The 24,639-nt window shown below is 45.4% G+C and overlaps 1 protein-coding gene and 1 pseudogene across 2 annotated transcripts; both read right to left on the bottom strand.

The window, feature by feature from the left end:
- Window positions 1–1,861: 1,861 nt before the first annotated feature.
- On the bottom strand, window positions 1,862–3,475 carry LOC100608927 (cell division cycle-associated protein 7-like; annotated as a pseudogene).
- An 11,704-nt stretch (window positions 3,476–15,179) lies between these two features.
- PRSS16 (serine protease 16) lies at window positions 15,180–23,943 on the bottom strand. 2 transcript variants are annotated; one of them, XM_001136226.8, is made up of 12 exons: window positions 23,826–23,941; window positions 23,585–23,751; window positions 22,687–22,786; window positions 22,402–22,531; window positions 20,825–20,948; window positions 20,512–20,589; window positions 20,367–20,414; window positions 19,591–19,881; window positions 18,682–18,823; window positions 16,763–16,942; window positions 16,504–16,649; window positions 15,180–16,388 (listed from the first exon to the last, which is right to left on the bottom strand). In XM_001136226.8, the coding sequence occupies exons 1-12, from the start codon at window positions 23,893–23,895 to the stop codon at window positions 16,320–16,322; spliced, it is 1,545 nt and encodes a 514-aa protein (XP_001136226.4). In that variant the 5' UTR covers window positions 23,896–23,941; the 3' UTR covers window positions 15,180–16,319. The 2 variants fall into 2 exon arrangements, with proteins under 2 accessions (XP_001136226.4, XP_063668877.1); XM_063812807.1 differs by lacking the exon at window positions 16,763–16,942 and having other exon boundaries at window positions 23,826–23,943.
- Window positions 23,944–24,639: the final 696 nt, after the last annotated feature.

Here is a 24,639-nt window from a genome sequence, read left to right as displayed (position 1 = left end):
GAAAAAAAAAAAAAAAGAAAGAAAGAAAGAGAGAGAGAAAGAAAGAAAGAAAAATATGTGAGTGGATTTAGAGAAATTATATTCTGTAAATCAGACAGTGGTCAACTTACAACTATTTTCCCAGGTGGTTGAGACAAAAACACTTAGATTCCACCTCTACCAAACAACTTGATTAATGCAAAAGAAAAGGAGAATGCCAACACAGGAACTCTACCCAGAAACTAAATCAGCAGAGACGTCAGGTTAACAAACTGTTGACAGTTACCCACCTCTAAAAAAGAACTTCTCATTGTTATAAAGGTGCTTAAAATCTAAACATAAACCCTGTGCCTAGCCTACAATTTTTTCAAGAAACTGCAAAGAACCCTACACTAGTTATTAATATCAAGTTTCCACCCAAATTGGCCCAAGAATTTGTTTGAAATACTTAACATGTGAACTGAAATAAACTTGGCAAACTACAATTATGATGAATTTTTTTTTTTTTTTTTTTTTTTGAGACAGAGTCTCGCTCTGCCGCCCAGGCTGGAGTGCAGTGGCACGATCTCTGCTCACTGCAATCTCCGCCTCCCGGGTTCACGCCATTCTCCTGCCTCAGCCTCCCGAGTAGCTGGGACTACGGGTGCCCACCACCAAGCCCGGCTAATTTTTTTCTATTTTTTAGTAGAGACAGGGTTTCACCGTGTTAGCCAGGATGGTCTCAATCTCCTGACCTTGTGATCCGCCCGCCTCGGCCTCCCAAAGTGCTAGGATTACAAGGCGTGAGCCACCGCGCCCGGCCATGATGAAGTTTTATACCAAGAATTCAATGAGCCTACGCCTAAGGTTTCACCATTGTAATTTCCCAGGATGTCTTTCCTATATGGTATAGGAAAGACATCGAAAGATATCCTGGGAAATTACAATGGTAGTACTTTATATGACATATATGATAGACATATATGTCTATCATATATAGACTATATATATGATAGTCTACATAGGCTATATATGATATATATCATATATATCATATATATCTCATATATGATATATATCATATATATCATATATATCTCATATATGATATATATCATATATCATTTATATCTCATATATGATATATATCATATATAATATATATCTCATATATGATATATGTCATATATATCATATATATCTCATATTTGATATATGTCTCATATATAGTCATACATAGGCTATAAATATGATAGACATATATATCTATATATATCTATATTGTAAGTATAACACTACCCACAAACCTTTGGATCATGATTCTGTAAGGGAGATGCTACACTTAACTTTAAGGCAGAAGAAATTAGCAGCAACTAGGACTCATATGTGACAACTTGTATCATAAGCACAATACATGGAATATATTCATGAGAGGCATCTGAAGTAATATGCTACACTCTGCAACAATTACCTAAGTTTCCCACATGGTTTTAAGACTTTTGTGCCTCGATTCTGTTAAAAATATCAACTAGTATAAACACTAAATCATATCCATTGGTTTTTTGTTTTTTGTTTCTTTTTGAGATGGAGTTTCCCTCTTGTCACCCAGGCTGAAGTGCAATGGCACCATCTCTGCTCACTGCAAACACCGCCTCCTAGTTTCAAGCGTTTCTCCTGCATCAGCCTCCTGAGTAGCTGGGATTACAGTCACCCACCACCAGGCCCAGCTAATTTTTATGTTTTTATTAGAGCCTGGGTTTCACCATGTTGGCCAGGCTGGTCTTGAACTCCTGACCTGAGGTGATCTGCCTGCCTCTGCCTCCCAAGTGCCGGGATTACAGGCATGAGCCATGGCTCCCAACCCACATACCCATTGTTTTTGCATAAACAAGTTAGAGGGCTGTTCTCTGAAATTCAATAGACATAGTTAATTAATACTACTACTGTGTTTTTAAGTGCTTAGGTTTCATGAGTGGACTGCAGGGCTATTTCAACTGCAACTAAATCAAATATGCTTTCATAAAATTGTCATTTAAAAAGACTTCAGAAACTAAGCAGGGGGAGAGGACCACTGGAAACAGAAAGGGGTACTATGAATTGGAGGTTGTGGGGAGCAGAGGAGAAAACTGTAGGAGGGGAAAGTATAGCCAGCAATATTCGTTTAGTGATGCTCCAGAAACACATGTCTCTACTGAGATTTATCTTGATTGGAGCTTCTTATAAACAGGCTGATTGTCAAGATTCTTGATGGAAGGTTTTTTTTTGTTTTTGTTTTTGTTCTTGTTTTGCTTCTTGATGGAAGTTTCTTATAAAACAGACTGATCACCAAGATTTTTAATTCAGGTTTCAAGCAATGACAAAATTGAAAACTTCAGCAAGAGAGATTTGAGAAGTGGAAGACAGGCAGTGAATTTTCCAATATTATGCTTGCATTTCAAATTCCTGTTTCAGACTTTTCAAGTAAGCATGCACATTCCCAAAGCCATTGTATTTGGCTAAATATTCAAGGACCCCAGTTCCCCACAGTCTATCTCGCTGCGAGCGGAAACTGCAGTTGCACGGCCTCGACAAGGCGGACAATGCCAGTTCGCATCCAGCAGAGCATTCCTGACCTCTTCACCACAAGGGTTTCTAAGGTCGGGGCCGCAGAACAGGCCTTGAAAGCCCCAACAGTCTGGGTTTCTGCAGTTTGTTTGATAACAATAGTTTTCTGGCGGCATTGATGACAAATAGAACCCAGCGAACGGTTATATATCTTCTCTTGAGAGTTGCTGCAGATGTTCTCCAAACCTTCCTCTGTAATTTCTTCCGGTGGGCGAATTATATGCGGAAGGATCATGGGTGATCTGGCGGGACGATTTCTGAGCATCTCAACTTCGTTCATGTAGCCGTCCACAATCTTACTCTTTCTCACCAACATGTACTTAGCCTCTGTCTTTTCTTCCTTCTCTTCCGTAGGTAGAGCGCCAAGGGACCCGAGGATCCTGACCTTGACTTCTAAGAGGCCGAGCTCTCTCCATTCAGAATGTCTCCTTGAAGCAACATCCAGGAATGTTTACCTTGGGGTCTCCTTGATTGTGAGTTGGGGCCTGGCGGGGAATGTCTTCCAGGGAACAAACCAGAGAAGCTTCTAATACTGACATGCGTTTTACAAGCATTGCTTTGTTTTGCTTTATATTTCAAGCCCTTTCCTCAAACAAAACAAAACAAAACAAAACAAATTCATGGCACTTTCATCTTCTGAATCGGAATTGGAACCAGTCATAGAATTCCTTGAGGGTTTGGGGTACTCTGCTTTTTTATTGGCTGCTCCCCTGGTGTTTCGCCCTGGAAACTTCATCGCCTGCCTGAGAGGTCCAGAGTGTCTGCCCTGGCTGCTGGTCCCGCAGCCTTCCTGGACTGACTGAAGCCTCGTGTTTGCAAAATTATCAGAAGCAAAGCTGTCACAATTGTCAGGAGAGGATGACGAGGTTTCCATGGAAATCAACTTCACATATCGAATTTAAGATCGTCTTTACTCTGAGATCCTTTTGCGGCACGCGGAGAGCAGCCTTGCTGGCAGCGGACCTCTTGGTCTGCGCTTGGAGCCGGGAGAGCACGGCAGCGGCGCGCGTAGCGGTCACACAACAGGAGGAGCGGGAGGCGATGTGAAACTTCTTTATGAGAGAGAGAAGGTAGGAACCACCTGAATGCCCAACAAATGAGGTCTAGTTAAATAAATTATGCTATGCTATAGAATCAAATAGCTAAGATAAGGCAGACCTTTAGGTATAAGTGTGTTTGAAATGTGTCCAAGACATATTAAGTTTAAGGAACACATAACATCATGTCTATTGGGCTTTATTTATGCAAAAATATAATTACAAATATGTAGATAATTTCACATAGATGTAGATAAGGGTTGAAAGGATATAATCCAAACTTAATAAAATTATCTCTGTATGGTAGTGGAGTGGGTTCAGAGAGGCTCCAAAGATTATTTCCTATAAGAAACCATTTCAGCCTGGGTGACAGAGATCCTGTCTCAAAATATAAAATAATAAAATAAAATAAAATAAAACCAAAGAAAGGAGGAAAGAAAAGAAAAGAAGGAAACCATTAAGATATCCATCATTTTTAAAAGAATGATTAAAGAAAGATCAGCGGCCGGGTGCGGTGGCTGATGCCTGTAATCCCAGCACTTTGGGAGGCCGATGCGGGCGGATCACCTTGAGGTCAGGAGTTCGAGACCAGCCTGGCCAACATGGAGAAACCCCGTCCCTACTAAAAATACAAAAGATAGCCGGGTGTGGTGGTGGGCGCCTGTAATCCCAGCTACTCAGGGGGCTGAGGTATGAGAATCGCTTGAACCCAGGAGGCAGAGGTTGCGGTGAGCCGAGATTGGGCCACTGCACTCCAGCCTGGGGAATAGAGCAAGACTCTGTCTCCAAAAATAAATAAATAAATAAATAAATAAAGATCAGTAAATGAGGATTTGAGCCTGGAGGCTGAAATATAGGAGAAGGGGGTTGGAAGAGCTCAGAGTGCTGGTCTATGAGTTCTCAGAAGGAATGTGGACCTCACACCCAGACCACAGGCCAAGTGCAGTGCAAAAAGAGAGGGTAGAAAATGAGAGACATATGGAGACAGCTTTAAGCATTTTTCTATCCATAACTAAAGTGATGATGTGTTATAAATGCAGAGGTAACCCTTGGGTGTTAGCCAGGAACCATCAAACACCTGAGTTTGAGAGGCTACTGACAACTTCACCTATTACTTGCTGTAGGTGCCTGAGTCAGTCTCTAATAAGGTGTTACAGTTTTATCATTTTTAAAAATGTGGCTAATACGTATGTCATAGGTCTCTGGTGTGTAATTATTTTATTATGTAAGCAACCATAACATAAAATTTACCATCTTAGCCATTTTTAAGTGCTCAGTTCTGTGGCATTAAGTACATTTACATTGTTGTGCAACCATTATCACCATTTGTCTCCAGAACTTTTCCATCTTTTCCAAGTGAAACTGTACTTATTAAACACTAACTCCACATCCTTGCCTCTTTCTAGTCCCCTGGAAACCACCATTCCACTTTATCTCTCTACAAATTGTACTACTTTGGTACGTTATATAAATAGAATATAAAATATTCATCTTTTTGTGATTGGTTTATTTCACTTAGCATAATGTCTTCAAGGTTCATCCATGTTTTAGCATGTGTCAGAATTTCCTTTTTTTTTTTTTTCTTGAGACTGAGTTTTGCTCTTGTTGCCCAGGCTGGAGTGCAATGCAATGTAATGGTGTTATCTTGGCTCACTGCAACCTCCGCCTCCCGGGTCCAAGCGATTCTCCTGCTTCAGCCTCCGGCTGGGATTACAGGCATGAGCCACCACACCCCGCTAATTTTGTATTTTTAGTAGAGACGGGGTTTCACCATGTTGGTGAGGCTGGTCTTGAACTCCTGACCTCAGGTGATCCACCCACCTGGGCCTCCCACAATGCTGGGATTATAGGCATGAGCCACTGTGCCCAGCCAGAATTTCCTTTCAAGGCTGAATAATGTTCCATTGTGTGTATACCACATTTTGTTTATCCATTAATCTGTTGATGGATATTTGGCTATTGTGAATAACACTGCTATGAATCTGAGCCCGTGTTTTAATTTCTTTTGGATATATATGCAAAAATTGAATTGCTGGATCATATGGTAATTCTACATTTAATAGTTTGAGGATTGGCAGGGTGCAGTGGCTCATGCCTGTAATCCCAGCACTTTGGGAGGCCAAGGTGGACAGATTGCCTGAGCTCAGGAGTTTGCGACCAGCCTGGGCAACACAGTGAAACCTGGTCTCTACTAAAATACAAAAAAAATTAGCCAGGTATGGCGGCGTGCGCCTGTAGTCCCAGCTACTCAGGAGGCTGAGGCAGGAGAATTGCTTCAACTCAGGAGGCGGAGGTTGCGGTGAGCTGAGATCGCGCCTTGCACTCCAGCCTGGGGGACAGAGCAAGACTCTGTCAAAAAAAAAAAAAAAAAAAAAGAAAAGAAAATTTTGAGGAATCTTACTGTTTTCCACAGTGGCTGCTCTGCTTTTCATTTCCACCAGCAATACACAAAGTTCCTTACCAATAAATCCTTACCAATTTATTTTCTGTTTTTTGATAATAGCCATCCTAACTGGCCTGCAAATTAAAGTATAATTAGGAAAGTCATATAGATTAATGGAATAAAATAGGGACTCCAAAAATAGATGTACATGTATAATAAATTTACTTTCAACATAAGTGCATATGTACTTTATGAGGAAAGGATAGTCTTTTCAAAAATGGTGCAGAAACAAGGAGATACCCATATGGAAAAAAAATTAACTTTGATCCTTATTTTAGAATACATAAAAAAATTAACTGAAAATAGATCATAGGCCTAAACAAAAGTGCTAATTTATAAATCTCTGAGAAGGAAATATAGGAGAAAATCATGATTATGAAATAGGCAAAGATGTCATAGGATATCTTTGCATAAACATTAAGTCTGACAACAACAAATGCTGAGGAGGTTGTACAACTGGAACTCTCATATAATGCTTTTTGGAATGTAAAGTGCACCACCACTTTGGAAAACACTGGTAGCTTCTTATAAAATTAAACACCCACTTACTAAATGACCAGCAATTCCATTCCTAGGTATTTCCTGGAAAAGAAGTGAAAACATATGCAATGGTTAATTTTTCGTGTCAACATGGCTAGCTCATAGTATTCAGATATTTGATCGAACACTAGTTTAGACGTTGATGTGAAGGTACTTCTGGATGAGATTAACATTTAATTCAGTACACTTTGAGTAAAGCAGATTGCTTCCTACCAGTTGAAAAATACTTAAGAGAAAAAAGACTAAGTTCTCTCCCTAGGAAGAGGGACTTTTGCCAGCAGACAGCCTTTGAGTTTTAGCTGCCACATTAACTTTTTCCTGGGTCTCCAGCCTGCTGGCATACCGTGCAGAATCTGAACTGGCCAGACTCTACAATCATGTAAGTCCATTCCTTAAAATCACTGTCTACACACACACATGCACACACACACACACACACACACACACACACACACACACACTATTGGTTTTCTGTTTCTGAAGAACTCTGGCTTATATATGTCTACACAAAGACTTGTTACACAAATTTGCACAGCAGCCCTATTTATAATAGCTAGAATGTGAAAATAATAAAAATGTTCACCCACACATGAATGGAAAAACAAATTGTGGCATGTCTGTACAAATAGAATACATTTTACCAATAAAGTGCTAATAAATGGAATAAATTACTGATATGTGCAACAACATGAATGAATCTCAAAAATGTTCTGAGCAAAAACCATGAACTAGAGTACATAGCATATAATTCCATTTAGATTAAATTCCAGAAAAGGCAAAACCATCATGATGGAAAGGGCCTATAGTTGACTGGAAATTGTGTGGTTGGAGTGTGACTGACTGGGAAAGGGCATGCATTAGTTTCCTATTACTGCTGTGAAAAATTACCACAAACTTAATAGCTTAAAACAACACAAATTTATTATCTCACAGCTCTGGATGTCAGGGGTCTAGAGTGAGCCAGCAGGGCTATCTTCCTTCTGTAAGCTCTAGAGAAGAATCTGTTTCCTTGCCTTCGCCAGCTAGAAGAGGCTGCTGGCATTACTTGGCTCATCGCCCTGCAGCACTCCAACTTTTTTTCTTTTTTTAAGACGGAGTCTCACTCTGTCGCCCAAGCTGGAGTGCAGTGGCACGATCTCTGCTCATTGCGACCTCCGCCTCCCGGGTTCAAGCAATTCTCCTGCCTCAGCCTCCTGAGTAGCGAGGATTACAGGAGCATTTAGTCAGGATTACTGGCTAATTTTTGTATTTTTAGTAGAGATGAGGTTTCACCATGTTGGTGGTGCTGGTCTCAAACTCCTGAGCTCAGGCAATCTGCCCACCTCGGCCTCCCAAAGTGCTGGGATTATAGGCGTGAGCCACCGCGCCTGGCCTCATCATTCCAACTTTTGCTTCCACTGTCACATCTCCTTCTCTGACAATGATCCCTCTTAAAAGGATCCTTGTGATTACAATGCCCAATCCAGGTAATTGAGGGTAATCACCTCATTTCATAATCCTTAATTTAATCACAGCTGCAAAGTTCCTTTTGCTGTGAAAGATAACATATTCACAGGTTTCACTATCACAGGCCACAAGGGAACTTTTTAGGATCATGGAAATGTTCTCTACTTTGATTGTGGTAGTTGTTACATGTATGTATAAATATGCCAAAACATCAAATTGTACACGTTATCATATATAAATCACCCCATAATACAGTTTTTTTAAAACTAAAAATCATAATCTTGCAAAACTGTTTTGGATTCTGTTTTTTCCACATAACAATATCTCATCAGCAACTACCAGACATAGAATAACAACTAATTATTGCATTCTAAGAGTGGAGAAATCAGTAAATATTTGCTAAATTAATACATATTCATGTACTATTTTATGCTGTTAGGCAGAAAATGCGTTGTCCTCCTTTGTAGCAGAAAACTATAGCTGTCATCATCTCTCCGACTTTCAAGTTTCTCAAAGTCTCCTTCCTGTATGCATTCCCTCCTTCAATGATGCAAACAGAACATTTCAGGTTCAACTTCTGCTTAATATGCCAACTCTTTTGAAAATGAGCTCTGATTTTGCCAACTGTAAAGTGTTATTAGCTAGATTTTTAAATACTGATAAAATAGTGATTCCAAGTTACATTGTGAAGTGATGAAGGCAAATTGCAACACGATGTGTTCTTTTATAAAAAGAGACGGTCACAGTAACTCAACGCCTGTAATCCCAGCATTTTGGGAGGCCAAGGTGTGTGGATCACTTGAGGCCAGGAGTTCAAGACGAGCTTGGCCAACATGGTGAAACCCTGTCTCTACTAAAAATACAAAAAATTAGCTAGACATGGTGGCAGATACCTGTAGTCCCAGCTACTCGGGAGGCTGAGGCACAAGAATCGCTTGAACCTAGGAGGCAGAGGTTGCAGTGAGCCGAGACGGTGCCACTGCACACCCGTCTGGGCCACAGAGCCAGACTCTGTCTAAATAAATAAATAAATAGAAAACAAGAGAGAAAACAAGAATTTGTATAAATATTGGAAAGGATACATAAGCAACTATGCACAGAGTTTACCTATGGACATTGGAAATGATTTCTGGGTGGATGAGATATAAGAAGAGACTTTTTACTGTATCTTTTTATGCTTTTTAACTTTGCAATGTGAATATATTTCTTTTCTTTACTTTTTGAGACAGAATCTCGCTCTGTCGCCCAGGCTGAAGTGCAGTGTCGTGATCTCGGTTCACTGCAACCTCCGCCTCCCAGGTTCAAGCGATTCTCGTGCCCCAGCCTCCCGCGTAGTTGGGACTACAGGTGTGTGCCACCACACCCAGCTAATTTTTATATCTTTAGTAGAGGCGGGGTTTCGCCATGTTGGCCAGGCTGATCTCGAACTCCTGACCTCAAGTGATCCACTTGTCTCGGCTTCCCAAAGTGCTGGGATTACAGGCGTGAGCCACTGTGCCCACCGTATTTCTTACCCCAAGATTAAACTTTAATTAGACGTTTACAAAATAATGTCTTTTACATGTCGTTTCAGTTTAAAATGAAGTTTTTGGTTTCTTTTTTTTTTTCCTAGTGTGTTGATGTTAATGAAAATTGTTCACATATGTCATTTTAAAATCCTATTTCATGTGATCCGGTGAAAACCCAAGTGTGGAAGTGATTGGAAGTGCAGATGGCTTTACAATTTCTTCTCAGATGGAGACAATTCACATAGGCCAATTTTCTATGTATGAAGATGGAAATAAAAGCAAAGACCTAAATTGTGAGGGAACAGCCATCGGATTCTACAGATTTATTGGGGACGTTGTTAAATCTTGGAGAGGACTTGCGAGACCACAAAGTGTTCCTAGGCAGGGACAAACGGGAATCTATGACCGAATTCTAACCAGTTGAGCTAACCAGCCACAGCAAATAGAATCTTTTTTTTTGTCTTTCACAAGTTTAATGTGAAACGATGTTTCAAAAAGTTTTGTCTAAAACAAAACTGGAAATTGTTTAACGCTAGTTCCCCTTCCCTTAGCACACACGCCTTACCTTACTCAATTTTACTTAAAAACAAAAATGAAGGCCTCCATCTTAGCTCTCACATGTTACCTCTTCTTTTTTTTTCTTTTTTTTTTTTTTTTCCGCCCTTATCAGCTAGGCTGGAGTGCAGTGGCACGATGTTGGCTTTCTGCAACCTCTGCGCGCCGCCCCCCCCCCCACTCCCCCCCGCGGGTTCAAGCGATTCTCCTGTCTCAGCCTCCCGAGTAGCTAGGATTACAGGCGCTCGCAACCACGCCCGGCTAATTTTTGTATTTCTAGTAGAGACGGGGATTTTACCATGTTAGCTAGGCTGGTCTCGAACTCCTGAACTGAAGTGATCCGCCCACCTCGGTCTCCCAAAGGGCTGGGATTACGGGCGTGAGCCACTGCCCTCGCCCACATTTCTTCTTTTGAAAGACTGTGTTTCCAGTTCAGTAGTGGCGATATAGAGCTTACTTTCGGAGAAACTGGAAGCAGAATTCACAGGAGATGTGATCAACAAAAGTGGTAAAGAACTAATTCTCCTCATGTGGCCGGTAAGAGGATCAAACCCACGACCTTTAGCGTAATTAACACAACACTCTAAGCAACCGAGCTAACCGGCCGGCGGGACGAGAATTGTGGCCCCTTCGCTATATGCAAAGGATAACAAAATGATTTTTTTTCTCCGTTCTCTTTAACTCTTTTTTTCCTTGCAGGGAAAAAAAATCCCCAAACGTGAAACAACCAAAAACAATTTTTAAAAATCTTCACATTCTTCCTATTGCATTCTCTTCATCAAGAAGATAGAAAAAAGAAAAGAGAAAAGGTCAACATTTGGCCCAGAGAACCCTGCTTCTTACGTGGAAACCTAGTCTTTCTTAAACAGCCGATTCTTGGCTGGGTGCGGTGGCTCACTTGGTCTCAAACAACAACTTGCTGATTCTGACTCGAAAAAATTCAAGTTCCCGCGCAGGCTTCCTTCTCCCATCCGGGAAAGGCCCGGGAGTAAACGCCAAGCTGCTCCAACTCTGAGACTGCAGGGAATGGATCAGGGAAGCAACCACGAAGCCACCGCAGAGTTCACAGGACCCGGCTCCCTCGCGCGGGGTGCGGATTCCTTTTCACTCTTGGAGACGCTTGCCCGGCAGGTGGGCTCTTCCCTGAGGCCTCGGAACCAGGGAATTTGCAGCCTCTCGCCGCCTGGACTCGGGGTGGTTCTCCGGTCACCGCGACCCTGAATGGTCCTGGGCGGATGGGTTTTATTTTTGTTTTTGTTTTTTGTATTTATTTATTTATTTATTTATTTATTGAGACGGAATTTTGCTCTTGTCGCCCAGGCTGGAGTGCAATGGCGCGACCTCGCTCACTGAACCTCCGCCTCCCGGGTTCAAGCAATTCTCCTGTCTCAGACTCCCGAGTAGCTGGGATTACAGGCGCCCGCCACCACACCCAGCTAATTTTTGTATTTTTTAGTAGAGACGGGGTTTCACCATGTTGGCCAGGCTGGTCCTGAACTCCTGACCTCAGGTAATCCAGCAGGTGGAGACGGCCTGTCTCCAGAACTCTGAGTTCTCCCCGTCTCCGGGCACGACCAAGACCCCCAAATCAATGCCAGGAGGAACTCGAGACCAGGGCGCATCCAGAGTCAGGGGCATTTCCCTTAAGAGAAACATCAAGATTTGGGAAAAGGTGTAGGCATTGAGGCTCAAGTTGGGCAAATTCAGAGGAGGGAGGCAGGAGACACCTTGGCCCTGCCAGGTGCAGAGCAGCCTGCCCTTTTACTCTGGCTATGGAGATAATGTTTAAAACTGCCCCCGGGCCGGGCACGGTGGCTCACGCCTGTAATCCTAGCACTTTGGGAGGCCAGGTGGGTGGATTACGAGGTCCAGGAGTTCAAGACCAGCCTGGCCAACAAGGTGAAACCCCGTCTCTACTAAAAAATACAAAAATTACCTGGGCATGGTGGCAGGCCCCTGTAATCCCAGTTACTCGGGAGGCTGAGGCAGAATTGCTTGAACCCAGGCGGCAGAGGTTGCAGTGACCCGAGATCCACTACTGCACTCCAGCCTGGGTGATAGAGTGAGACTCCGTCTCAAAAAACAAAAACAAAACTGCTCCTGAGGATGGTTGGAGTTGATTCCCAGTGGCTGCAGAAAAATGTTTAATTCAGGAGGGACGCGAGTGTGTGTGTGTGTGTGTGTGTGTGTGTGTTTGTGTGTAATTTTAATTTTAACGAATTTGATGTTAACAAAGGCATGTACCACCAGGCAGGTTTTCCTAAGGAAAAATGATAGTCTTGAATTTGGTTGGCAGAAGACCCATAACTACAGCATTAGTTAGGAATTTTAATTTTTGAGAGTGCTTGACCTTGTATCAAAAACTTCCTCCAACCTCTTTGGCCAACACACACACATATGCACACACATACATGCCATGTGTTCCAGGCCACATTACAGCCCTAGTAGTGAAATAAAAGCTTTGAACATAAATTTAGATGAGTAGGTTTAAATATGAGTTTTATTGCCTTTGTTTCTGTGAGATGCTCAATCATCTGAGATTTCATCGTTCTCGTCTGCAAGCTATAAGAGTCTAGTTTTGCATTTTTTTTTTTTGAGAAGGAATTTTGCTCTTGTCGCCCAGGCTGGAGTGCAGTGGCATGGTCTCAGCTCACTGCAACCTCCACCTCCCGAGTTCAAGCAATTCTCCTGCCTCGGCCTCCCAAGTAGCTGGTATTACAGCGCTGGGCACTACACCTGGCTAATTTTCTATCTGTAGTAGAGATGGGGTTTCACCATGTTGGCCAGGCTGGTCTTGAACTCCTGACCTCAGGTGATCCACCCACCTTGGCCTCCCAAAGTGCTGGGATTACAGGCATGAGCTACCATGCCCGGCGGAGATCTTCTTGTTTTAACTGTGCTGTTTACTTAAAAATACTCCAGACTCTCTCTTAAAAGTAACTTCCCACATTCTACAAGTACGGTAACTCACTTATCCCAGGTACAGGTAAGATTTCCATTTAAAGTCTCTGGAAATTGACCAAATTTCTACAAAATATTGAAAATCACTTAGTGAGTATTGGTAGAGACCATGGAAGTCTGCGGCACTTAAGCCAGGGGTTGCACCCATCTCTCCCCTTCCCAACATGTTGTAGAAGTCTCACTCTAGACATGAAGGGTAGTCTGTGAGGACCAGTAACTCTCATTGCTCCTGTGAGCCCCTCTCCTACTCCTTGGCAAGGCAGTTCCACTCCAAGAGGGCCAGAGTAGGCCCTGAGGACAGGAAGGACTGGTGGCTTCTATTCCCACTTCCCTAAAGCTCCAACTCTGTGTTAAAGAGGTTCTGCCCTAGTAGGTATGGCAAACCTTGACGACTGGCTGCTTGGGGCCCCTGCGTGAAGGGGTTGACTTTATTTGGAGTAGAACATGGAAAAATCTGGCCTAAGGGCAATGCTGAAAATAGAGGTCATAGTGAAGAGTAATCAGGGAAAGCTGACAGCTCAGGGATACTAACAGAAGCATGCAAGTTAATATATTTAATTTAGAAATCAACCAGAAATTTAAAAATGACATCTAGGGATGGCTGAAGGGCACCCTACCCTTGTGCATGTGCACAGTCATCGAGACCACCCACTCATCTCTGGCGGTCTGGAAGACTGAATACATGCATAAGGGTGGGCTTGCTCAGAAAAGACCAGAAAGGTTACTGTCTCTGGCTGAATGCACAGTAGACTTGTAAACTCCCTGAACTTAGAGAGCAATCCCCAAGCCACATGAGATCCAACAGACAAAGGTTGAGAATTGAATATACAAATGGATAATGGCCAAACTAAAAGTAAAAGTAGACTTCTGACCTACAACCTGCAGTAACCAGCCCAGAAAGCCAACCTACTATTACAGTAACCAGTCCAGGAAGTCAAGCTGCTATCTGTAGCAAACAGTAGAGGAAGACAAGCAATAATACCCCTGTACCGATTGGCTCCAAATGGCCAGCACTTACTAAATATAATAACTCACAATTCCTTAATTTTTGTTCTTGCTTTCAACTTAGGACCAATGAGGGAAAGCCATACATGTACTCCCAACCAATCACATATGATGCCCCTCTTCTAGTTAGCCTGCCCACAGCTTCCCCATGCCACAGCTTCCAGTTAAGGCATACCTAGAACCTTCTCTTTTTTCCACTATAGCGCTTTCCCACTCCTCTGCCTGTTGTGAGTCTCTGCCAAACACAAGTGATGATGGTGGATTCTCTTGGTATAGCAAGTTCTGAATAAATAGCCTTCACTTGTTATCATGTTGGTGGTGGTATGGGTTGAACTGTGTCCCACCTTCTCCCCAAAAAAGATATATTGAACTCCTTATCCCCAGTACCTCAATCTGTGATCATATTTGGAATCAGGGTATTCACAGAGGTAACCAACTTAAAATCAGATCAACAGGCTGGGCCTAGCCCAAGATAACTGGTGTCTTCATAAAAGGGGAAATTTGGACACATGGATAGGCACATGCAGAAGGAAGGTGATGTGAAGGCACACAGGGAAAATGGCCATGTGACTGGAGTAATGCATCTACAGGCCAAGGAACACAGGAATGCTGGCGAACACCAGAAGCCAGAAGAAGCACAGAAGCATTTTCTATTTGTCTTTCTAATCTCCTTCTGTTTCTCTCAATATCTTCATTTCTATCTCTGTGTTTTTGTCTGTTTCTCTGTTTATCTTTCTGTCCTTCAATCTGTGTTTTCGTTTCTGGCTCTCCGTCAGTGTCTTTGTCTCTCCTCTCTCTCTTGCTCTGCCCTGGCTATTTCCACTGCTCTATTTTTGACTCTCATTTTTGGTCAAGGAAGGATTAGAAGGAAAGGAAGGATTCTCCCCTAGAGCTGTGAGAAAGAGAATGGCTCTGCTGACACCTTGATTTCAAACTTCTAGACACAAAAACATATAATACATACTGCAAGTTTCCATTTATATAAAGATCAAGAACAGGCAGAACTAATGTGTAGTGGAGATTGACTCTGGTATGACAGCATGAGGAGGTTGCCTCTTACCCACAAGGAAATATGAAACTGGATAAAACTCTAAAACTACCATCTCTGTGCATACAAAGACATACAAAAAGCTGAGAAGTATTTATTGCTGAAAATAATTGATCTTTAGGAAAGAACAGTGCAAATCTATGGCAGGTTCTTGTCACAGCTAACATAGCCTAAGCAGGCACCCTTGGGATTAGCCCTATCCTCCCAGGCCCTGGAAAAAGGAATCTCCACCAGAATCATGAATCCCTAGAGTTGGAAGCTGGAAGTACCAGGGAGTGATATTTGATTGTGGGAAAAGATGGTGAGTGAAGGGTGTGGAAGGAAGGCTAAATAAGAGAGATAGAGAAGGAAAAGATTAAGTGACAGGAAGAGAAATAGAGACACAGAAGAAGAGCATCAGAGACAGAAATACAGCCTCAGGGAGACAGAGAGATTGAGGACACAGCAGAGGAGAGACAGAAATAGAGCCTCAGGGAGACAGAGAGATTGAGGACACAGCAGAGGAGAGACAGAAATAGAGACAGAGACAGAATGAGAAAGAAAGTGACTAGGAGACACACAGAGACCAAAAATGAGAGTCAGAAATAGAGCAGTGGAAATAGCCAGGGCAGAGCAAGAGAGAGAGGAGAGACAAAGACACTGACGGAGAGCCAGAAACAAAAACAGATTGAAGGACAGAAAGATAAACAGAGAAATAGACAGAAACACAGAGATAGAAATGAAGATATTCAGAGAAACAGAAGGAGATTAGAAAGACAAATAGTGACAGGGGAAAGAGAGAGGAAGAGACTGAGGGAAAGGGGTACAGTGAGAGAAACTGAGAAGCAAGGACAGGTTCAGGATCTAAAGTCCAGAAAAAGAAACTTATAGCAAAGCCCCTAACCCAGGAGCTGGAGTGGCAGAATTTGAACCAGAATCTGATCAGCAGGGCGAGGGCACCAGCATAAGTCACATTTGTTTGAAATTTAACATTCAAAATACCAATATTTACAATGAGAATAATCATCCACTTATATTTCCATAACTCTCTGCAATAAAGCACTTTAAGTTGGGAATAAGGATGTTTGCAGACACATGCCAATTACGTGCGGAACAGGTGCTGAATTCCAATTCCTGGGAGTTTCTTCTTTCAAAACAAGCTGCTTTCTTTTGTTCAGTGAACAAGTATGTCCAGGACTGAGGTGACCATGCAGGGAGTGGAAAGGGTATGAGATTCAGACTTCACCCTTAATCTGGCTCTCCTTTGCCAGCTTGAGCCAGGTCTGTAGCTGCTGGAAGATGTTCTGTGGGGAGGTGGGAAGAATTTGAAAGTCAGATTTCAGCACCAGCAGAAGAAGGGAACATGCAAGTGATTATTCAAATGAGAATGCAAATGATTCAGAGCCTTTTTTCTCTTACCTGGCGCCCTAGGCGGAGGCTGGGGGAGTCTGAGGGCCTCTCAGGTGCCATGTCCAAGCAGTGGGAGCCAGTGCGGATAAGAAGAGTTGATTCTGAGGATCCTAAAGCCTGTGTTACACTTAGCACATGCCAGGGGTCTGTGTCCCCTGGAAAGAAAGGATAGGATGGGGCTAGGTAGATGGGTGCTGGGAGAGGATGAGGCTCTGTTGAGCTGGGGCTAGGTGGAGGCTTAGCAGCCAGGTTTTGATAGCATGCTCACCATTAACAAACAGCACTTTGTTAGCCCCAGGGGTCTGGCCACCGTAGTAGGAGTTCGTCTGAGCCACAGCCTGGGCTACTGACAAGGCTGAGAGCCCAAACACCTGCTCACATAGGTCTAGCTGGGAGGGCAGTGCTGGGAGCTGGGAGAAAGGACATCTGGGATTCTCACAGGTGACATCTGTGTAGGGAGATACCTGTAAGTGTGGGTATACAGGCAGCCCACCACTCTCCTTCAATAATCATTTTCAAAGCTTTCCTCAGTGATGACCAGAACATTTCTAATACTCCCTTCGAGGAGTTTACAGTCCTGGCAGACAGACTCACACAGTCCCCTGACAGTGATAGCCCACAGTGATTAGGGCTGTGATGGAAAAAGGCCACAAGGCAGGGATCCCAGAGGAAACATGATGGGCTCACGGAAAGCATCCTGCAAAGGATAAGACCTTGAGAGATTAGTAGAACTGAGCCAAACAAAGATAGAGAAGGAAGGCATAGTAAATAGAGGAAATAGCACGTGCAAAGGTCTGGAATGCTCGGAGCTCAAATTGTATTATGTCTCCCCTGCTTAAAACCCATAGCTCACTGTGCTTTCAGGGTAAAGATAACTTCTGTAACATCAGATTCATTCATCCCTTCCCTCCCTATTTGTTGACCACCTACCAGGTGCTCAGATAAATGTTGTACAATGTTGGGCACATGGTGGCAACCAAGACAGCTCCAGGCTCTGCTGTCACAGGACTCAGTCCAGAGGGGAAGACAGGCAATAAAAAATGTATTATGACAGGCTGTGTAAAATGCTAAGGAGAACACAGAGCTATCGAAGTCGGAGGTGGCAAGGCTGACTTATCTTGAGGGATCATGGCTTCCTGAGGGAGGCCACCCTATTGAGACTTGAAGATGAATAATCCAAGCAAAGTGAACAGCATGTACAAAGTTCCTAAGATGTTAGGAAGACTAATGTATTAAGAGGGTTAAAATATGTAAAGCCTTATAATAATAACAATAGCAAGAGGTTTATGGAATACTTACTGTAGACCTGCATTATTCTTAGAATGCTACAAATATTACCTCTAGTCCTTGAAACAACCCTATGAGAGAAATACTGCTTGTATTCCCACTTTATAGATGTGGAAACAGGCATAGAGAAGTAAGTCACTTGCCCAAGTTTGCCCAAGATTACGAGTAGAAAATGGAGCTGGAATTTGAACATTTAATTTACCATATGTAGTATTTGGGACATGCTTATACTAAAAAAAATCTGTTGTATATCTGAAATTCAAATTTAACTGGGCATCCTGTATTGTATCTGGCAACACTACCCTGGGGTCTTTGAGGAGCTGTGGTTTTGAGTACAGGAGGGACAAGGTTATATTTACAAGGATCTCTGTGGATGCTATGAAAAAGTTGGATTGTACAGAGGAAGTGAAAACCATGAGACCAGAGAAGCAGCTGGGAAGGGATCCAGGCAAGAAAGAATGGAGGTTCCCAGCAGGACAGCAGAGGTAGGCATAGAAAGCACAAGGGATGGACTACAGAGTTGTCCATGCAGAGTGAGGAGGACTCAGTAATTGACAGGCTAGCTAGAAAATGGGAAGGAAGCAACTAAAACAAGGCTCAAGTTTCTAGTCTGGTGGATGGGGAAAGGGGGCCATCCCTGGAATGGGGACACAGAGAAAGAACAGGCTGAAGGGAAGATCACTCAAGTGGAGACCTCAGTGTGTGCGTGAGGAGGCATGTGAGGGCCAAGCACATGTGCACACTAGTATGGCTTCCACCTTCTCCAGCCCAACATCTGCAGGTTACACAGTGCCTGAGAGCTGGATCGAAATGAGTCCAGACCACCTGTAAGATGACTTCTCTGGGCATAGTAAAAAGGTTGTTTGAGGGGACAAAGTTAGGGTTAGGCTAGTCACTTACAGAAGCCGAACTCGGTACATGTCTGATACAACCACTGCCGGTCACCCACACCAGACAGTTGAGGTTCTGTGCTCCTCAGCTGTGCCACTGTCTCTGCTCGGGAAAAGCTTAAACACTTCTGGCCCAGGCTGTGCAAGACAATCTAGGGAACAATGTACATACATAAGACATAAATTCCTCCTCTCTTCCCAGCAAGCCAGGGTGCAGAGGCCTATGTCCCCAGAGGTCAAAAGTCAGAAATAGAAGGGTGAGTTCCTGAGTTCTCCTGGGAGTCAGTGGTCAGAGGGGGTGGATGCCTGGGTCCTTGTGAGTTAGAGATCAAGGCACTAGAAGACTGAGACCTTATTACCTGTGAGAGCTTGGGCAAGTGATAATCTTTCAGACTTCAGTTTCCTTTTCTGTAAGTGGCGATAATAATAGTGCCTATCTCTTGAGAACTTAATGAAATAATATATGTGAAGCACTTTATACAGCACTTGGTCCAGACAGTGCTGGAAAAGCGACAGCTGGATTGCAGTTGTGGATTTAGAGGCTGCAGTCCCAGGTACCTAGGAGAACCCTATCCCCAGAGATAACATTTTTTCATTCATTCTAAAAATACTAAGTGAGAATTTGCCATGTGCCAGGCACTCCTGCAGGCCCCCCAAAAGAGAACAGGACAAGATAGGCAAAATAGGTAATAATCGCAGTCTCTAACATTCGCACACTGTGTACCAGGCTCCCAGCTGATTGCTCTACATGACCCGCCTCATTTCATCTTCCCATCTGCCCTGTGAAGTGTTATCCCCATTTTACAGATGAGAAAACGAAGTTTCAGAGAAGGTTCTCGCTTGCCCAAGATCACACAACGGAAGTGGGGCAGGAATCTTTGTCCGCTAACTCCTCCCAGCTGTGCCAGGGAGTGCTCACCTGCACCGCCCGACGAAGCCCGCAGTAGGGCGTGGAGTGGCTGCGGTTGCCCCCGCCCCCGAGGAGAAGTCCGCAGAGCTGTCGCACGCTTAGCGGCGCTCCCGTCTGCCCATCATACTGCACTACACCTCCCACCAGTGCCTGCAGCGCCCCCAACAGCTCCGCCTGGTTTTCAGCGCGGCCCAGGGGCCCGCAAGCGCTCAGCTCCGTCTGCAACGCTGCTTGAGCCGCCCCACCCGAGCGCAGCCGCCGCTCCACTTCAGCGAAGGCGACGGACACCGCCGCCCGGCACTGTGGGAAGCAAGAGGCGATGTCCGCCAAGACTTAGGCTGGGCCTCGGCTTTCCCTACCCAGGACCTGCGTCCTCCTTGGGTTCCCCACTTTCCCCTAGCGGGACTCAGAGGGTGCAGACCTAGCTCTTGGCCCAGGCCCCCGCCCCCAGGCCCCCGCCCCCAAGCCCCTGCCTCGCAGCCCTCCTTCTCGGGTCGTCCCTGCAGGCCCCGTCCTCCATTGTGGCCCCGCCCCACCTTGAGCCTCACCTCCGGATAGGATTGTCCCTGCCCAAACCCCGCCCTCTCTGGGGAGCGCCTCTTTTCCCGGTGCCCCGCCTCTTCGTCAGCTCCCGCCTTCTTCCAAAACCTGCGTATTCCCCCGAGCTCCGACCTTCCTTAGACCCCGCCACGTTGCAGGTTTCGCCCTTCTCTGGCCTCCTCTTCCCTGGCATCCGAGGCCTCTTTTCCCTCCCAGTCCCCCTCGGACTAGGCCCCACCTCCTACCTCCAGGGACCCGCCGATCGCGGTGCTCATTAGGCTTCGGGATACCACCTGTGGGCGGACCGCAGAGGAAGGTATCCGGAAGTGTCAAGGGACTCCGCCCGCTGGGACCCCTCCCCGTCCCGCACCTGCTGCCCGCCATCCTTACGTCATTATACTCGGAGAAATCCAGCACGGCCCGCACCGGGGCGGAGGAGGCGACCGACGCGAAAATGAGATGGGGGAACTAAGGGAGGAGACGCCGTCAGCCTGCGGGCTGAGGGGTTAGAATCGCATATCTTTCTGCCTCTGTGTCACTTACTCGCTGTGTAATCTTGGGCTCTTGTGAGGACAGCTTGTGCAAAATTCTTTGGGGGCGGGAGGAAGGTAGGGGCGTGGTGGGAGGGTATTCCTATTATCTGAGACTGGGGCCCTGGAGTCCGAGTTCCCTCCCCCCAGCCCACCCGGAGGAGTCGCAGGACCTTCAGCCGGGCCCAGGCGGCCAAGGAGCCGGCATAGGAGCCTCCGAAGCAGATCCAGGGGCTGGAGGAGGAGATGTTAAAGAGGCGGGAAAGTGCCAGGTGGGCAGAGACCACATCAGCCAGCCTAGGATCAAAGGGGGGACTCGGTCGGTCCTCATCGCTGGGAATCCCTGAAGATTTCCCCATTCTGGGGGAAACCCGGATCCAGAGACATGAATGGGTGAATCTGGCCAGAAACCAGGGCCGTTTTCTCATGACGTGTTTCCAAGTGTTCTCCAAGCCACATACACTTCCCAGAACATGTGTGCCTAGGCCAAGGGAGACCCTGTCCTCGTCCACTTTCTAGAAAGCCACCACCCTCTTTCCCTTCTCGTTTTAGGTAAGAGAGGAAAAATTTCCAAGTCAGTTTAGATGAAAACCTGACAAATGTAGGGAAGGGTTGAGGGCACTCAAGGAGGGCTACTAAGAGGAGAAGGAGGGGTCCTAACCTGATGAGTTGCAAGGTATTGGGAGAGCGAACAGACACAAAGAGAAATGGAGAGTGAAGTTTGGATATGTCTAACATCCTCTTTCTCCTCCCAAGGGCTTTCTTTCTTCCCTAACCTTTCTGAATGGCTTGCAGTTGGTACCATCCTGTTGCAGTTAGAAAACCGTTTCGCTTGTAGAAAAGATTAAGATGCAGAGAGACAGAGATGGAGACAAAGAGGCACAGATGTGGATACAGAGACGGAGAAAATGAGACAGGCAAACAGACTGTTACAGACACAGACAGAGATACCAATGAGGAAAGAAAAAGCTAAGTTCTGTAAGAATAAAGCAGATGAAAGAAACAAAAAGCAGGTGAAGTAAAGTTGGAAAAATGGTGGGGGTCATTAATAGGAGTGAGATGCACTGAAGGAGGCTGGGGTGAGAGGCATAAAAACATCTAGGGGAAGGCCACGCCATGCAGAGGGATGAGTTCAAAGGCTCAAGGCAGGAATGTGCGTGTAAGTCTGGAGGACAGTGAGGACTTCAATGTAGCTGGAGCCCAGTGAAAGTGAGAGAGTATAGGTCAGAGTTAACTAGAGGCCAAAACCCATTGGACTCCATGGCGACTGTAAAAGCTTTGACTTTACTCTGAAGTCAAATACAGTCAAAATTGCTTTACTTCTGAAGCAATACAGAAGACGTCTGAGGGACTTAAGCCAGGGAGGATCATGACCTGGTTTATGCTCTAACAGAATTACTCTGATTTCCACCTGGAAGTCAAGGGCAGAGCAGGGAAAATGGTGAGAATGCTGTGGCCGTAATCCAGGTAAGGAATGCTGGTGGTCTGCACAGTGATACAGTGGCTTACTTCAGACAGAGACACAGAAATAGAAAGAACACAGGATAAGAGAAAGACAGATAGGGAGAGTCAGAGACCCAGAAATGGAAAGAGAAAAAACAAGACCCTATGAAAGACAGAAGAAAACAGAGGGAACCAGAGACTCAGAGGTTGACTTCAGACAGTGGGGGAGAGAGACACAGATGCAGACGTGCCAAAGCACAGACATTCCTGTCCTTTGACCATAAACACTTTCCCTTCCTCCACTCACGCAAGGCGGCTGGACAAGAAGCGGAGCTGGGCCATTTCCAGGCCTCCAGCAGGTATACTCAGGCCATAAAATCTGTGTTCCAGGCTTATCACCAGGGCGCCCCAGGCTGGGGCCAAGGCTGCGGGATGGCCTGTGAAGAGTGTATGGGTGGGGGGTGGTGGGGGGTGAGATGCAAGTTGAGTTTAAGCCCTTGCACTCCTCAGGTCTCACAGCATTGCAATATGCAGCTCCCCTTCCTGGTCCCCACCAGCATCCCAACTCCTTTCCCCCAACATTGCCTCTTACCTCTCATCACTGAGCCAGGCCCAAGGCTGCCCTCACCCCCCAGAAGCAGGAATATGGGTCCATCCTGGCCAACCCAATGTTGGTCATTCACCCAGTAACGCTGAGAGGTGGGATGGGGAAGAAGAAATGGCACTGTGAGAGTCCTGACTTATTCTCAATTCCTCATTTGTTCCAGTCTCTCTTCCTAGTGGATCTTTCCTTATGTACTTAACAGTGTCTGAAATGAGCTTGTTTATTTACTTGCTCACTTTTCCCCTGTTCATCTCCTCATCTAGAATGCAAAATATACACAAGCAAATTTTTGACCTGGTTTTTCACTCTTATATCCCCAGAACTGAGGGAGTGGCTCTCACATTGAAGGAACTTGCTATTTCTTGAAGTAATAATTGTAAAATAAGAAATAAATGCAGATGGATTTAGGAATAAGATCCAAGTGGGATGATATTTGGAGACTAAATACAGAGGAAGCACTGAAAAATGGCGAATTTGTTCCTTCTTTCGATAGATATCTTTGAGTGCCTGTTGTGAGCTAGGTCTGATTCCAAAGCTGGTTCAAATTTCTGCTACCTACTGAGACCTGGTGGTAGGTTTTGTGTCCAGTCTGGACAGGGACAAGGGGGTAGGGAGGAGCAGTGAATGTGAATGACAGAGAGAAAGAAATGGTGAAGGGCAAGATCTGAGGGACAAAACGAGTGGGACCCCGAGGAGAGGAGAGAGTAAGGCCAAATCTACAAAGGGCAGGAAAAGGGATACTGACAGCAAGCATAACATGAGATTCAAGCAGAGGGATGGGGAGAACTGAGGTGTGGAGAGAGAAAAAAGTGCAGACTGAGGAAGAGATGAGGGAGACTGAGGAGAGGGCAGGATGGGCAGTGGACTCCCCGTCTCCCGGCCTCACCTGTAGGAAGGATCGTCTGTCGGACACGTTGAAGGGGTCCAGCAGTTGCTCCAGCCACCCCACTTTTGGGAGGGCTGCAGCACCTGGCCCCAGGCTCAGGCCCAGGCCCTGGGCAGAGCTCTCCTGAAACTGCTGAATGTGCTCACCCAGGCGCCTAAGAAGGGAGGCTGTGGGACATGGAGGGAAGGAAGTCAGGCTGGCCCCCTTAGGATGCCCTGCTTGACCCTCAGCCTCCTCTTACCTGGAGCCGAGAGTCCCCAGAGGGAAACCAAGAGCAGAGGGCCCAGCCACTGGGCAAGCCAGACGGCCATGGTGTTTGGGACTCTGTTCTCCCCCAGGAGGATCTTTATCTTATCCTCAGCAGCCGGGCCTTAAATCCATCACCTTTCAGCAGAGGCTCAGGTTTCTTTCCTTTCCTGGCAGGTCAAGCGTCTGTAGGAACTGCTAAAGCGGGGCAGGGACGCCAGAGTCTGTACACAGAGGCTGCTGATGCAGCATCGGAACTCCCAGTTTCTTCTCTCTGGGCCTCTCAGTCTGTTCTTCCCTCAGCTCTCAGTAGCCCTCGCTGTCTCAGTCTCCTCCTCTCTGCTCTTCGGTCTACCTTCTCTTTATCTCAGATTCCTCCTTTGCATGCCTTATTGTCCTTCAACCTCTGTCTCTCCCCACCTCAGCACCTCCTCTGGAACCCCAGTTGCCCACTCATTCTCAGTCTTTTCTTTCTGCCCCTCAGCATATCTTCAGTACCCCTCAGTTGTTCCCACACTCAGTCTTTCCGTCTCTTTTTTCTCAGTCCCCCATCTCTTTTTCAGTCTTTCTCTCCATACTCATCTCTTTGTCCCCCAATCTCACCTTGTCTATTTTCCAGCCCCCTCACTTTCTGCTCTGCTTCACTGTCCCGAGCTTCTCTGACCCACAATCTCACACTGTCCATAGACTCCTTACAGTTCTTTGAACATGCCAGGCTTGCTTCTGCCTTAGGGTTCTTATTCTTGTTGTTCCCACCCTATGGATTGTGATTTCCCCATATACCCACGTGGTTTGCTCCCTCACTTCAA

The sequence above is a fragment of the Pan troglodytes genome, chromosome 5 (assembly GCF_028858775.2).
Source record: "Pan troglodytes isolate AG18354 chromosome 5, NHGRI_mPanTro3-v2.0_pri, whole genome shotgun sequence".
Lineage (NCBI taxonomy): Eukaryota > Metazoa > Chordata > Mammalia > Primates > Hominidae > Pan > Pan troglodytes.
This window is presented reverse-complemented; position numbering and strand designations above follow the sequence as displayed.

Excerpts from the sequence above, each read along its gene's own strand:
- PRSS16 (XM_001136226.8), bottom strand. The coding sequence starts at position 23,895 with ATGGCCGTCTGGCTTGCCCAGTGGCTGGGCCCTCTGCTCTTGGTTTCC. Across the intron at positions 18,824-19,590 it reads GGCTTCGTCGGGCGGTGCAG|ATTGTCTTGCACAGCCTGGG; the intron begins GTGAGCACTCCC and ends ATTGTTCCCTAG. Across the intron at positions 16,389-16,503 it reads GCCTCCGCCTAGGGCGCCAG|AACATCTTCCAGCAGCTACA; the intron begins GTAAGAGAAAAA and ends ACCTCCCCACAG.